Source organism: Melitaea cinxia, chromosome Z (genome assembly GCF_905220565.1).
Source record: "Melitaea cinxia chromosome Z, ilMelCinx1.1, whole genome shotgun sequence".
Classification (NCBI taxonomy): Eukaryota; Metazoa; Arthropoda; class Insecta; order Lepidoptera; family Nymphalidae; genus Melitaea; species Melitaea cinxia.
In genome coordinates, this window is record NC_059424.1 from 10,525,814 (window position 1) to 10,543,306 (window position 17,493).

The following is a 17,493-nucleotide window of genomic DNA, read 5'->3' on the forward strand; positions in this document are numbered from 1 at the left end:
AAAGTATTCCCGAAAGCGGACAACCAGTTGACTGTTTGAAACGGTCTTCTTTTGTTCTTTTCGGCATTTTACAGAACAGAACACACACACAAAATGAATAACTAAAAAAAATAATAACAGAACTTAACAACAATAAAACAGCAACAAATACAACTATAGCAACTGGCAAAACAAAAACAAGGGAAGCAATACAAGAGACAGAAAGTACTGATTGAGATATCTCGAGTCAGTGAGATGACGCGATTCACAAGATTGCCGTTACGATTATTTATTTTAGCCGATTACTACGTGTCAATCCCTATCATTAAACGTTTCGTTTCATGCCTTTAATTTTAAGTTATCATTTTTCTGTACCTTTTTTATTTTGTTTAAAATGTAAAAACGCATATATAAATACAATTTCAATCTAATCAAGCATTATTATTTGCTTTGGAAACTAATTGGTGATTTTTGAAAATGTATATTTATCCGATTTGTTGAAAATAGTGAGCGTGTATTGGAACATATCAAATGTCACCGTACCCATCCTATGTGAAATAGATTATACAAAGTTTTAGTGTCATACTTTACTACTGGAATAAGTTTTGTAATATGGAAGAGGTTTGATTCTGCCTTTTTGTGACCCGTGTCTACTTTATAAATTGAATTGGATATTTTGTCTACAATTTCATAAGGTCCTATTCTCAATTCATCAAGTTTTTTTCGGTTTAATTGGTTTCCGTTTTCAACGTATACATAATCTCCTACTTTTAGTTCATGATGTTTTCTGTTTTTATCAAATCTTTTTTTATTATAATTGTGTGATTTTATACTATTTTCTAAGGCAATTTTTCGGTCTTGCAAAAGACAATTATGTGTTGTATTTTTCTTCAGTTCATCTGGTAGAACGTCAAATTTTTTTCCCTCCAATAAATATTTTGGAGAGAACCTTGTTACACCATGTTCAGTTTCGTTATATTTTTCTGTGCATTCGTGAGCAATAGTTGTCCAAGCAATTTTGCCCTTCCTTTCATTAATCTTGCAACGAATTTTATTAACCAACGTTTGGTTTAACCTTTCATTTAATCCGTTTGAAAATGGTGCATTTACTGCAGTGAAAACTATAGGTATATTTTCTTTTTCTAAAAACTTTTTAAAATCTTTTGAATTTATGCCTGGATATTGATCTGATAAAATCATGTCAATTTTATAATCTTTTGTTACTTTTTGGACCAGTTTTATAAAATCATTCGCACTTTGGGTTTTGGATGTCAAAATATAGGCGTAACGAGTGAAGTGATCTACTAGAAGATGTAAATATTTTTTGGTTGAACGAGTACCACCAAATCCCCCAATGGTATCTATAGACACTATTTCAAACGGATAAGTAGCGGGACCTAAGTGAGACATTAATCCAAACTTGTATTTTCCTCTAGATTTATTTTTTATACAGACATCACAATTTTCGCAAACTTTTTTTATATTGTCCAATAAATTTTTGGCGTGATAAAATGGTTTAATCTTGTTTTCCATTTGTTGTCTGCCTATGTGACAGTAGTAGTGATGTACATGTTTTATAATATTTTTACTAAATTCCTCAGTTAATACAATCTTTTCATTTTTTCCTATCTTTTTATAATATATATTATTTTTTAAAATAAGTTTATTTATATTTTGTTTTATTTTTTCATTTTCATCTTGATCATTTCGTATGTCTTCTAATTTTACAAAATTTACTATTTTTAAACTACTATCTTTATTTTCATACGATTCTAACACTGGGTTTCTGCTTAGAGTATCTGCCTCTATATTATATTTGCCTGGAGAATATATTATTTTAAAATCGAACTGCGACAAATAATATGTTAAATCTCCTAGTTCTTCGTCCGTTCTGGCTTTAATATTCATTTTTTCTAAAGGTTTGTGATCTGAATAAACCGTGAATGTTTTTCCCATAAGCCAGTGCTGCCAGTATTTTACTGCCTCTTTTATTGCTAAGCACTCAAGATATATTGCTTTTTTCTTTTTTTGGGAGTCATTTAATTTTTTTGAAAAGAATGCACAAGGTTTTTCATCACCATTGGGTTGAATTTGTTTTAAAATCGCACCTACACCTTGTATGCTAGCATCTGTATATATATGTATTGGCAAATCTGGATCAAAGATGGCTAGAATAGGTTTTGAGCAAAGTAATCTTTTTATAGTATCAAAAGATTCTTGGCATTTATCTGACCAAACAAATTTTTCTCCTTTTCTTAATAAATTATGTAAAGGGTCCAGTATAATTGAAACATTTGGCACATATTTTCCATAGAAATTAATTTTTCCTAAAAATTGTCGTACGTTTTTTTGTGTTTTTGGAGTTGGAAATTCTTTTATAGCAATCAAATTGTCTTTTAATGGAGTGACAGTATTGTTTTTTATTATGTGTCCTAGATATTTTACAGAGTCCTGTGCAAAATTACATTTCGTGAATTTTAATTTAAAACCTTCTTTTAAAATTGCTTCCAATAACAAAGATATGTGCTTAATGTGTTTTTCGAATGTTTCAGAAAATACTAAAATATCATCAATGTAATTAACAGTAAAATTTGACAGATTATATTTTCTTATAATGCTACTTAATATTCTTTGAAAAATAGCGGGAGCAGTTTTTAAACCAAAAGGTAGGCAAGTCCATTGGAAGTGTGCCTCTTGAGTAACAAATGCAGTTTTATGTCTATCTTCAATTTTAAGAGGTATTGACCAGAACGCTGAGTTTATATCGAATGTTGAAAAAAAATTTACATTTCCTTGTTTTAACCATTAGATCCTCGATTAGCGGAAATGGTTGCGATTGGGGAACTATAATTTTATTTAATTCGCGAAAATCTATACAAAGCCTCGATCTCCTTCCTTCTTCTTTTTTAAATGCTAGTGTTACCGGAGCGGCAAAAGGGCTATATGACTCCTCAATTAAATTATGTTTTAGCAGTTTTGATATTTGATGTTCAATTTCTTTCATATCCTCAACAGAACATCTATACGGTCTTTTACTACAGTATTTATCTATTAACAAATCAATATGGGCTTCATAGCCTTTTACAGTACCTATATCATATTTGTCTTTAGCAAATACTGAATTATATTTGCGTATCAATTTATCAATTTCATATTTTTTTTTATTGTCTAAATTATTTAATGAAATATCAAAATTATCGACTATTATATTTTCATTAAAGTTTATTTTATACTCATTATTTATAGTTTCTTTTTCATATTTTTTTGTAATATTTACACCTTTTTTTTCATAAGATTTACCTACTTTATTCTCTATAGCACTACCTGAACTGCCAGGAATTTCTTTAGTGCTATTAGGTTGCTTTTCTTTATCTTTTATGTAGTCTTTATTATTATTGCTGATAGCATTTTGAGTTATACATAAATTCTCATTTTGAGTTAAATGATATTGTTGTATACAGTCTAACCCAACAAGAAAATCATAGTCGAAGTTGTTTTCATCTATAACAAAAACATTAACATGTTTTTCTATTTCAAAAATTTTAATTTTTAGATTTACCATTCCTATTGATTTTTTTACGCCATTAATAGTTTTTAAACCTGCATTTTTATCATAAGTATTTATTTTTTTCAAAGATAATAACCTTGAATTAATTAAAGACACATTAGATCCTGAATCATATATTCCTAATGTTTCTACAGTGTCATTAATTAGTAATTTAATTTTTATTAATGGCGGCACTATTAGTTTTTTTGATCGATTTCATTTAATTCTACCTCTAATTCAGAATTGTTAACACTCCTTATTTGAGCTTGTTTTGGATTATCGTTATTTTTATTTTTGAACCAACATAGGGATTCAGGATGGTAACGTATACCTTTATTCTCTTTTTCACAAATTTTACATGGGCTAACCAAGGGCTTCACATTTTTCTCTATAGTTTTATTTTTCGAAGTTTCTATTTTTTTATGAAATACTTTTTTTTGTACCATATGCTCTAAGCTTCTTAAGTTATTAAATAAGTCTTCAGTTTCCTTTAAACTATTCCTATCAATCATATCTGCAATAAAGTTCGGTAATCCGGTGGCAATCAGATCAATTATAGTGAGTTTATTTATGGACTTATTTATTTCTAATAGTAGTCTCTCTTTCTTTAATGCATACTCCAGTAATGAGCCTTCTCTGTATTTAAATAGCATTGCATACCTGATCGGCGACCAACCTTTATCCGCATATGTTTCACAAAATTTCTTTTTCCACATTGCCCATTCTGAATTTATTGTATGCTTTATAAGCATGGAACTATACCAGTCTAAACAAGAATCTTCTAAAAATAACCTAAAAATTTCAATTTTTTTGATATCTTCTTCTATTCCTATACGGGTACATTCCGATTCAAAGGTAGTCATCCACTGCGACACATTGGTAATCTTGCTATTAAATTTTTCTATTACAAATTTTTCTACCACTTTCCCCATATTAAAGGGTTTTACTGAATCTTTCTTCATTTCAGCGAAGTTTTCTATGATTTTTGCTAGAGATTCTTCTGAAAACCCTGTTGTAGTTTGTGGTATTGTTTGTTCCTCCAGTATGTATCCCATAAATTGTTTATTTCCATCTTCATCACAATAAGCCGCTTTCATCTCCGGATTCATGGATATCCATACCTGTCGTTTCTCATGCCGTTTTTGTAATGTGGACTTTACTTTCTGAAATATTTGAGTATGTACTATTCCATCATGTAATTTTACAGGTTGTAACTTATCTGGGATCACAAAAGTCCGGCCATCTAAATCCGTGATTCTAGTTACACAAATAATATTTGTTTTCGTATCTTCACTGGCTTTGACTATGAATTCGAATTTTAATTTTTCCATCTTTTCTGGTAACAAGCTGTAGAAATGTTGTTTTATAATGTTTTATTTTATTTTATTTTAGTATATTATGAACAGTAAAACAAATAATTGTGTTGCTCTGAAAAGAGAAGTTTTTTATTTTACCATATAAACTAATTTACAAAATATTATTTATTATTAAATTATTTACAAACTAACCTGAAAAGAGAAACAACATTTAAAGCTATTGCTTTACCAGTTCTTTATAATAACTATTATTTAAATATTTACAGTTACAATATAATTCTCACAATCGTTTTAATATGAAAAAACAGCTCCATAGCAACCAATTCGCAGATCAAATATCCATCAAAGAACAATTACAAAATAAACTAATAACTTAAATGAAGTGTCACGCACTTTGTTTACATATATATGGAAAATAGTTATTTGGTATTCAAATGAGACTCAATTAAACATTAACGATGTTAAATAAATTGCAAATATGTCTAAGGATTTTTGTATGTAACCCATTAGCAATAAAAAAGAGCTACTAACTCTTGATATGTAGGTAGTCTACATTTAAGGAAACGTGCATATTTTGTTATAAAAGCTATATTCTAAAAAAATAAATAAAAACGAGTGTGCTTTAGACCACACAACCAAAGTAAAACTTATGAAACGTAGCTCACTCTCTTTTTATCTTATAACTTATATCTCCCTGTCAACTTCCGATCGGCTCACCCGATCACGCTTTTCGTAACGCGATCGTTATGTATTCACCAACTTACTCCCCAAGTCAAGCGTGTGTCAGATTATTTTATATTTTTATGTAAAGAAATAGTTAATTTATAATGTAATATTTGATAATATAACAAGTAGGTAGGAGTCATACTTGTTTGTCGTCGTCTATAAAACGAGTGTTCCGACTTGATTGAGTCATTCTTGTTTGAAACATCGACCGGTGCGGAGCTCTCGGGAAAAGAAAAGATAAGTATTATGGTATATATGTAATAAATAAGTGTATACCTGTATAATAATATATCGCTAGGGACATAAATTGTTACGAGATATTTAATTAATTATACGCTTCTTAAAAATAAAAGTATTTGATTTCACTGATCATATAATATTCTTAGATTAATAAATTATAAATATTAAATAAATTGTTTATTTATTTATTTACATTTTTCTTTCTTTTTCTTAACACATGGCTATCTGTTACGAAATCTGGGGGCATGGTAGTGCTCCCGCCAAGACGAACCAAAAAAAAAAAACGAAAAGCACTACCTATCTTTTCTCGAAGTGCTTCGTCGTTTTTTTGAACCCTCATAACTTGGGTTTGGATTATACCAGATAAACAAAATTCTCGGTATATAATGTCAATAGTAGACTTATTAAACATATAAAGTTTCAATTACGTAGCTCTTATACGTTTTTTTTTTTTTTTTTTTTTTTTTTTTTTTTTTTTTTTTTTTTTTTTTCCTACGCCTCCGAGTTTTATGTTTCGGAGTCCTTATTTACAATACGTATAATTTACATCTAGGTCTCTTTTATCATACTTCTCGCTTTTAATCCATTGCACTGTCATTCCGCATTCCAGTTTCTTCTTTTATCCATCCGCATTCATTCATTGTGGGGTATTTCCCCTCATCAAATTAAATTATCATTTCTACTTAGTTTATTCTATTTCAGTTTTGTGTAAAAAAAAAAAAGAAATATTAAACTTTAAATCTAGTCCTCTTTTACCATACATCACGCTTTTAGTCCGTTACACTATCATTCCAATTTCGTCTTTCATCCATTCACATTCATTCATTTTGGGTTATTACCCACAAGAACAAAAAGCAAGCCTATTTACAGTGTGTAGCGCTAAGCTAAGTGGAGCGGGGAGGGAGCTACTATTATTATATTTTATTTTATTATTTAATCTTTTACATTTTCTAATTACATTTCTAACTAATCTACATTTCTAATTACAGTTAATTACCTCGCTTACACTTATGACTATAAAACTAAATCTAAATTTACAAGCTCTTATACGTTAGATTTTATTAATATCTAAAAAAACCCGATTTCGTCACTCACTGATGATCATCAAAATTCTTAGAGTACTTCCTGAAGTTCCAGAAAGCTGAAACTTGGTATGTAAACTAGTATTAGTACACAAACAACAAAAAAAATATCTAAAACTTGGAACTTTTACCCCCCAACCCCTTAAACTAGGGGATGAAAGTTTGTATGAGACTTCCGCAAATTTTGATGCTAGAGGTCTGAAAATTGATATAGGGACTCCTTGTTATTAATAATAATAATAAAATACATAAAAAATAAAAATCGGTTATTAGTTTATGTCGAAAATTTACGTTTTGTAATTTTGGTATTTAAGTTTTGGCGGAGATCACCGTTTGCATATCAGTTCAACATAAAATCAAAAACAGTGTGCTTAAACCGAATATGGTGAAGATTGGATGATATTTATGGTATAAAATGTATCGGAGGTAAAATGCAACTATAATATTGTCATAAGCAACTTACAAAAAGAAGTGAAATCCCACCAAAAACATTTTCATGTAAAATGTTGCCAAGACGAGATCATATGGCTCGCACTGTCAAAAAGTTATCAGATCTCATGTAGAGCCAAGCTTCTAACTCTACACGCCCTAACTCTACAAGCCCTAACTTCACAAACTCTACACCTTAGTCAAAATATGTGGCTTGGCCGTTTCGTTACTACCGGCTGCCGATGTTGTAGATGACGACTTTCCTGTCTCATTTATATAAATATATTTTCTCTTTTTATTTTTATTTGTATTATATGTATATCAATTATTCTTCTTCTTTTTATTTTTTCTTTAATAGAACTATTGTATTACAGAAAAGTAAAAAACAGTGAAAAAAATTTTCACCTTACGCCAACGTGACGGTAGCGAAACGGCCAAGCCACATATTTTGACTAAGGTGTAGAGTTTGTGAAGTTAGGGCTTGTAGAGTTAGAGCGTGTAGAGTTAGAAGCTTGGCTCTACATGAGATCTGATAACTTTTTGACAGTGCGAGCCATATGATCTCGTCTTGGCAACATTTTACATGAAAATGTTTTTGGTGGGATACGAATATTTCCGATGTTAAGATGACATGTAACGTCCCGCCATTGTGAGTATGTAGTTGTGTTTTTGCTAATAATTTTTGTTACTTCAATATTATTGAATACAAGCGACCCGCTCCGGCTTCGCACGGGTGCAAAAACTATCAGTGTTCCTCCACTATATTATGCGTGTACTATACATTTAATAAACATTCCTCTGGAATCAGTCTATTCACTTAAGAAAACCGCAACAAAATCCGTTGAGTAGTTTTAAAGATCTAAGCATACAGACAGAGGGAAGTCCACTTTGTTTTATATTATGTAATGATAACAACAAGAGACTACTGGATCAACAATAGTTATTACACAAATTAGTACACGAAGGAAATCAGCTTACGTTCATATTATATCATTTTACATGTCATTTTTACAGTATTTACTTAATAGTTGTAATACTTAATAAAATTGAGCAAAATTAGCATTTGTGTACGATAGGACGAAAAAGGGAAGCAATGATAGATAAATAATTTAATATGGAACTTAAATTTACTTAAAGCTACATAATTAATTTTACGATTTAACGATTAACATATTTTGGGAAGAAAATCTTCAGAAACGAGTATAACTCCTAGTTACAATTTTATTTATTATTATTCTCTGTACATTTTTTCTTTTTTAACACTTAGTAACTTTTTAGATTATTCGAATTTTGTTCTGTCTTCGCCGCATTGATCAAAAATAATAAAAAAAGTGTATATACTTACATTGTTATGTATAGGTATAGTTCGCGTCATGTAAAAAGAACGCTGAAAGAAACTGGAGGGGGTGCGTTTGCGCATGGGTATACTCGCGCACAAGTACTACTGTTTTATTTTTTAATTAGGCTTTCACTCGTATAATGGTTATTGGCAGGTACATTAAAAAATACTAGAAATACAAGTGCGAATAATTCGGACTAAATAAGTATAATAATTATCACTTTACAAAATCACAATTTTTTTTTAAACAAAAGCAATAACAAATTTTTTAGTTATTGAAATGTCGTATTCAAAAATAATAATTATCTGTACTCCCGATATTCGTATCTTAATAGTTTTTATGTGTTTAAAATGATAAATTGATAATTGTTTTTTAGTGAAATAAATAGTAAATGGAGAACTTTGTAATTTAAAACTTTTGTGCACGATAATATTTTGAGTCGACATCGAACTGTCAACCGCTGTTAACCAATAGCACACCGGCAAGCATGCGACACCTGATAAACACTCCCGTCCCCCTACCCGTACCACCAAATAGACCGATAAATCGCTTCTGCGCAGCTTCAAGGCCAGCGTTCTTTTTACATGACGCGAACTATACGCACGTAAGAAGTTATATCTATTTCATTGGCTAGTTAACTTCACGTTGCTAACTTCTTCTTCGTTGACTGACTTCTTTGACCCCCATCAAAAATATCACGAGCCTCCTCTGGGATTCACTATAGCTTTTTCACAGATACACAGGGAATATCAGTTTGTTTCCAATCGATTTTTGAAATCTAAGATTTAGCTTACTAGAAATGTATTGTAAATGTATGTATTGATATTATTATAACCGATAAGACAATAACATAATATAGAAATTACAATAAGTTTTATTAGGTTTGAAAAATAATAATTTTATTCGTCTTTTTGTAATATTGTTCCTTGAATTGATAAGAAAGCCGCAACTTCAACATACTTTGTGCTATTAGATACTACCACGCTTACAACTTTACTTTACTTTTCTTGATAAATAGTAATGTAGTAAATACAGCGAAAGAAGCAAATTGCCGATATCTAATACTAATAAACTAGCAATTTGTACGATTCGTATATATAATCTGAATCTCGGAAACGGCTCCAACGATTTTGAATATCATCTGGCGATAAATCGATATAGCTAAGATTCATTTTTAGAAAATGTCGTTTTATCTCTGTTTTTAGGCAATGAAAAAATGGCTACAATATCGTTAGAATACTAAAGTAAATTTCGTAATTGTCAATAAACTTGTATTAATAGCTCAGGTGGGAAATCGGCCGGTCGAGATCAACCGAGAAGACCACGTTTCAAATCCTCATGTATCCAGATCGATTATTTTTTTCCTTTTTTTTCTAATTGCACTTATGATATAACTGGTTCATATTTTTTATTATTATATGAAAATATTATTCGTATTTTATCAATACCAGGGCGGGGTGAAAAGTTTCCGGCCTGACCTAGAGATCGCGCTAGCAGGTCTAATTTTTGGTTTGTATTCTATAGTACTATATCTCACTAGCATTTATATAAATTTTCGGGTTGATGGCTCTGATAGTATACATTTGAGAGGCGCTTGAACAAGACACCTCGATTGCTTACGTGAAAATGGTAAAATCAGAGAAGCGGAAGGTCATCAAATACTTCTATTTAAAAGGCCTAAAACCATTTCAAATTAAAGAAGCGCTGGATTCCACACTGAAAGGCTCTTCACCGTCATATTCAATAGTGAAACAGTAGGTTTCTGAATTTAAGAAAGGTCAAACGAGTACTTCTGACGAACCACATTCAAGACGCCCCTTTGAGGTCACGATTCTCGAAATGATTGAAAAAATTCATAAAATGGTAATGGAGAACCGCATATTAAAGTAAGTGAGATAGCTGATGATACTAGGATATCAATTGAACGTGTATGCAATATTTTACATGAACATTTGAGCATGGGGAAGCTCTGTGTTAGGTGGCTGCCGCGTTGGCTAGCGGTCGATCAAAAGTTGACCCGAAAAACTGTTTCAATCAAAAATTTGGCGCTGTACAAGCGCAACCCCAGCAAATTTTTACGTCAATTTATAACTTGGATTCACCACTACACTTCTGAAAATAAACAACAGTCAAAACGATGGATTGGACCAGGTGAACCAACCTGAAAGAAGGCAAAGACAGTTTCATCAGCAAATAAGGTTATGGCAACTATTTTTTGGGATACAAAAGGAATTTCCTTCATTGATTATCTAGAGGAGGGAAAAACTATCAATGGTCAATACTACGCACATTTATTGCAACGTTTAAAGGACGCAGTGAAAAATAAACGACCAAACTTGGCGAAAAAAAATCTTGTTTCACCATGACAACGCACCTGCCCATTCGTCAGTCTTTGCGATGGCTAAAATCAACGAATTGAAGCTCGCATTGTTCTCCCAACCACCATATTCGCCAGATTTAGCCCCCAGCGACTAGTATCTGTTTCCTAACCTTATAAAGTGGCTTGGAGGTAAAAAATTTAAGAGCAACGAGGAAGTCATCGGTGCTGCATATGAGTATTTTTAGGGACTTGATAAATCAGACTATAAAAGTGGTATCACTGCATTAGAGCACTGTTATGAAAATTTTATTAATCTTGATAGAGATTACTTTAAAATATAAAGCGAAAAAAAAACCGAAAAAAGTTGTTTTTATTTATCAGGCCGGAAACTTTTCACCCCGCCCTCGTATGTAATTCGTATTTAAATATAATTTCCAAAAAACACGATTTGCTAGTGACTAATTAATAAATTTATATTGTTTTAAATTTCCATGGTTCTTAACATTATTTGAATTCGTTTTTTTGGGATTTCTACCATGTACCTTTTTATCTTTGAGGCTCCGATATTTCGGCGCAGTTGCATGCGCCATGGTCACGGAAGAACACATCGGAATCAATATCGGAGCCTCAAAGATAAAAAGGTACATGGTAGAAATCCCGAAAAAACGAATTCAAATAATAATAAATTTATGTTGCATATTTTACAAGTAAAATAGTGCGATTTATCAATTTTAAAACAATTTAAAATATTTCGATAATAAAAACTTTGTTAAAGAGATACAATTTTTAATGACATGAAATAAGTTTGAATGTTTTCTATCCAACAGATAAATATTTCTTTCTTTTTGTCTGTAGATATATATCTTTTTTTTGGTATCGCAGGGAACCCATTTACGGGTAATATCCAGGACGCCCGGGTAGGCAATCCTAGACCGTATGTTGCCTTCAGCACTTGGGGGTGCAATACCGACCAAACCCCTGTGGGAGCCTTCAGCCGCTTTAATTGGAAAGTCCCGGATCTGCAGGCAACAGGATCCCTCCAGCGACCGTTTGGCCTCGGGGAAAAGGCCAGACTTCTCCTCCATGGGGACTGTCCAGTTCATGTCTGAACAATCCCGATGACGCCATGTCTAGCAGGACCGCGTTCCCATCCCGGCCCGACACGAGCACAGGGGCGTTACTGAAGGCGCATTAAGTAGCGCCTCCTACGCACCCCCGTTCGTCGCCTGCGGACGGAGACTCCTTCTGGGACATTACTGTCTCGCAGAAGGAGGCCATCGTCGTCCAGGACTCGTCGTCGCCTGTAGATATATATCTTAGGTTAAATAATAAAAACAAATATTATTCTATTATAAAAGGTTAAATTAAATTACAAAATGGCGAAACTAACCTAATGTAGAACTGAAAACATAATAATAAAAATATGCACAACATTAATGCTTTAAAAACAATTAATGGTACCGTACCAAAGCCAGCAGTTGGGTGGTTGTCCCGCCATCGGTCAACTTTTTAAGTTCCAAGGTGGTAGTGGAACCTTAGACCTATTAATTTTAAGCAATAATAAAATGGCTTTGTAATACACAGGTCGAAGACGGGCAGCGTCTTCTGTGCGAAAAAGCCAGCCCTGCAGTCACCAACCCGCCTGCCCAGCGTGGTGACTATGGGCAAAACACATGAGTTCGCGCCATAATGTCTGGCGCGAAATTGAGGAGGCCTATGTCCAGCAGTGACTTTGATAGACTGAACTAATGACTATAAATAAAAAAATTCTATTAATTCATAAATTTTCTTTTGAATAGTAAATCTCCGTAAACAGTTTTTTCAGAGTTTACACATTCTAAGGCTGACAATCAAAACTAAAAAAATATCATTCCGTTTTTTCACGTGAATAACATTATTTAGTCAAGAGACCGACAATCAATTTACACGGAACTATAAACGTCTAATTGAATACCAATTTTAAGACGAAACCGTAAAAACCTCAAAGCAAACATAACTGGCTCGTAAACGGTGATGAATGGAGGGTTCAAGATCAGGCAGTGGTTTGCGCGCGCGCCGTACAATCGCGCCATCTTTTGGGCGGAGCTTCGCGTTCACGTCATACGTGTCTCCCTCTCTTTACGCGGGAATAAATAAAAACCGAGTTAGAGGGAGAGAAACAGATGTACTACTTTGATCAACCATTTAAGTATAGTTTTACACTACACTCCATAGATGTATGCGAAATCTTTGATTAAAATACTATAATTAACATCTATTATACCTTCTTTTACCTGGAATTCGAAAAATAATTCGCTAGCTTTGGCGTGTTGTTATCGTACTTACATGTTTTGTTTCGATTGAAACAGTATACTTCAGCCTTATAATATTATAAGGCTGAAGAGTTTGTTTGTTTATTTAAACGTTCTTATCTTAGGAACTGCTAGTTCGAATTGAATTTTTTTTAATATTATATAGTACACTTAGTTACCGGGACAGGCTATAGGCTATATAATATTACGCTACGACCATTAGGAGCTGACCATTCATAAGAAATGTTACGAAAACGAGAAAAAGGTTCTTTTTTGAGAGTTTGCGTTGCGTACGCTCCGCAATAAACGTTTATACCTACCCTAAACTTTGCATCACGGAATTAATTACATATTTATATCTTACTATTAACTTATTATTACTTTTTTATGGTAATGAAGTTTGTTCTAAAGTACCTACCTGTGCACTATTTACGAAGGTGATTTTATAGTCATGATATAAATCCTAATCCAATTAAATACGGTATTCATCACAAGTATTTCTTCTTCTTCTTCTTAAAATGGCTTTTAATAGTGCCAAATGAGCACAGATGATTTCGCCAATGTCACGTAAGTATTTCTTTTTGAATAAAATTATATTTGACATAATTTGATTTCAATGAATATCTTCGAATACTTTATCATGGTCTTAAAATAACTCTGCAACGAAAAAATTAAAAGATGTTTTATTACATTATTATTAGCCAGGCATATAAACCCTTACGAATTAAAAGTTTTATGAAAATAAAGTTTTTTTTATATGGCATCTAATTTGGAGCCATAATGAAGGAGATAAAAAAAATAAAAAAAAAAAAAAATAAAATAAAAAAAATCAGAAAAAACGACGCCGCGTCGCGCTGCGCTTAAATCGCCCGAGGTGTACAGTAAGTAGGTAATGGTTTATGAAATATTTTTGTACGATTTTTTCTCAAATTAACCGTAACCGCTAGTTTAGAGCACAGCTAGTTTATTATATAAATTTTACCATGTACTGGATTTTTTTTCACAAGAACAAAAAAATTACAAAAGGCTGTCTTATCGCAAAAAGCAATTTCTTTTAGTCACTTTTGATGGAAACTGAAAAATAACAATATATAAACTCCTGTCCGTGTAATCGGTTTAATACAGATAATGTTTACTATGAAGACGGCGTAAAATGTTTATAGCAAAGATCAGCAACCCGGCGCGGGCGCGGCGGAACTATCAGCGTACCTACAGTATTTATAGAGATAGATATAATTATTTACCTATTAACGAGGGTCACCCACGCGGGATTAAAAGCTTTACTATTAATTTCGTTTCATGTAATTTCATGACGACCTGCACGGTTTCAACCGCATTTATTGCTACAATTCTAATCGTAATGTCACAACGTCATGTTTCATCAGTTTAGCCTATTGTAGTTCACATCCCGGTTTTCCGCAATCCTCATCCAGCCTATGCCGGCAATCTTACGTAGATCGTCGGTCCAAGTATGATTGTAGGTCTATTTATAATCTTCTTCAGTAAACAAGATTTCTAATGATTTCCTTTTTTCAATCACATAACAAAATTAACGCTTCTAAAATAATAAGGCATTTAAGTTGATGGACATTTGATACTACAGATTTAATTTTAATTTCATATTTATTACCTATGTTATCGAACAAAATCCCTTGTGACTCTATTTCTCTCTTATTTACGACAAATTTTCATTTAAATCAATACTCAACATGGTTAGGCGGCGTGTAGAAATAAAAATTATAATAAACAAAGTCCAATAAACTCAACAGTACAGTAAATACTTATATTTTAGCTTTATAATAACTATTTAATATCTCTTCAAAATAAAATTCTCAACGAGTAATTTTTGGAGAATTTGTATTATTTATTTCTTTATTTATCTGCAATATTTGCTAATAACCTGATGGAATAGCAAGTAATAAACACATAACTATCAACCACCGTAAATCATAAAGTACACAAGCGAGCGGTTTATTTGTTACTGTGACTTCCTTGACGAACTTGCTTTCATAGTTTGAATCACTAGTTCCTCTTCTTTTTTCATTCAAACGTAGCCGTAGCGGGTCGAGATAAAGTCGATATTCCAGCGTCGCTCACCGTTTACACGAGCGTAAATAAAACGGGTGAGTTTAATGCAAAACTTTTGGTTTACGCTTTATGGTAAATATTTGGTGTACGTCGTATAACTGTTTTATAGATCTAGTAAAATGTTTGGTTTAATTGTGCTAGGTCAAGAGCGGGCGTTCGACAGGCGTCCTTGCGACGGGTAAATATTATTGTCTAAGCGGGTTTTCCGCTATTTAGTGTTTATATACGAGTGTAAGCTCTTGAGAGAATCAGCCTGTGAATGCGGCACGACGACTGTGAAGACCGACGTTTCTTTTACTTGTAAATAAAGTAACTTTCTAAAATTTTTAAGAATAACAAAAATGTATGTTAGTCGAGTTAGTTACATACATATGTCGTTATTGATCAAAGGGTGCTGCAGGAATCGAAACGATTTCAACGAATAAATACATTTTCGTTTAGAACGAAGAGATAAAATAGCTTAACGCAATTCTTTAAATTACAGATAATTTAATTTAATAACGCTTATTGCTTCTAAATTAATATGAACCTTTTCATATAATTAATAATTTTAATCTAAATCTTTAGGGTTGATCGATTTTATTTAACAATTAAGTAATTAACTCATTTTGCTTGTATAGGTGCGTGTAGATACTCGTAAGTAACTTTAAAGCTAAACTGGCACAATATTTTTCAATTTAGCACATGGTGTTGGTGTTTTCAGAAACAACAAGTCACAATAAAATTGCAAGTTTAGCCGGGCCATATTGTGATCGCAGCTGAAATAAGGCACTCATTATATATATATTTTTTAATGAAAAACACAATTTCAAAACTAACGTTTGATTTTTTTTAACACATTTAATACCATAGTTTTATACCATTTTTTTTAAAGTTTGTTTTAAATACGAGAAATAATTACCTAATTTAAATTATTTTGTACATGTGTTCATTCGATGGAAGAATTATAGAAGCGGTATGTGAGTGATTTGATCCCGGGTGTGAACGTCTGGGCCGGCAGCGGGCTAGCGGGGTGCAGGGGCGGCAATGGGCGGCGCGGGCGCACGGCGCTGGTGGGCGGCGCGCCACTGTGCTCCGGTTCGCGTTCCGACGCGCACGCATGAAGACCGAGGACCAAAACACTGAGGAGGCGGCGCGCCGCGCGCCTGCCACTCGCCGACAGGAAAAACCACCCTTTTCATACATAGCCCTTATAGTTATGGCAATTCGCCACTCTCCAAATAAACGTCTCACCCTTAGTGAAATATATGCGTTCCTCCAACAGCAATTTCCATTTTTCCGCAGCTCTTATCAAGGCTGGAAGAATTCCGTGAGACATAACCTCAGCTTGAACGAATGTTTTGTTAAACTACCCAAGGGGCTCGGCAGGCCAGGAAAAGGGCATTACTGGACCATCGACCCCTCTTCAGAGTTTATGTTCGAAGAAGGATCTTTCCGGCGACGTCCGCGTGGCTTTCGTCGCAAATGTCAAGCATTAAAACCTCAGTTTGGAGGTGGCGGTTACCTGTGCGGAACCGGAGTTGGAGCTTTGCCTCCATCACAGTCAGGAGGCTACGAGCTGGCAAGTGGTAGCGGTGCGGGCGCTAGCAGTACCACAGCTATTGATTACGGTGCTTGCGCTTACTCACATTCAGGTTCAAGCCAGCAACTCAGTTACGGTGGAGAGTATAGTGCGTACAGCAGCATGGGGGAAAGAGAATGGCCTCTTACCTATGGCGCAGTCGAGCCGGTATATCGACCTCCGCCGGCTTCGCCACCTTCAAGACATGACCTGCCCGACCTCATACCCAACTACCAGTATGCCGTCACCAATGAACATGGTGAGTCATATCGATATTAACTTTATGTATTTATTATTAGATATACATCTACTCTGTGAAGAATTTTTATATTTAAAAACGAAATAGTTATAAGTGTTGGTTTATTTTTAGTCGTCTAGTTATCTTTAATACGTACCTATATATAATATATTATCGTTTTAATAACTTGAGATTTTTCGTCCCAACGGAAAATTCAATTGCTAACTTTATTTCTTTACTAATATTTCTTTTGACTATTGATACTTAAGCGGCTTGAATTAATCAAAAAGCAGTAATTATTTTTTTTATGTAATCGTAATATGAGTCTAAATAACA

At 33.0% G+C, this 17,493-nt stretch overlaps 1 protein-coding gene across 1 annotated transcript; it reads left to right on the plus strand.

Annotated features, from left to right (window-relative positions):
* The first annotated feature begins 16,457 nt into the window (after positions 1-16,457).
* Positions 16,458-17,198, plus strand: LOC123668782 (forkhead box protein F1-like). The gene has a single exon (XM_045602475.1). The coding sequence runs from the start codon at positions 16,458-16,460 to the stop codon at positions 17,196-17,198; it is 741 nt and encodes a 246-aa protein (XP_045458431.1).
* Positions 17,199-17,493: the final 295 nt, after the last annotated feature.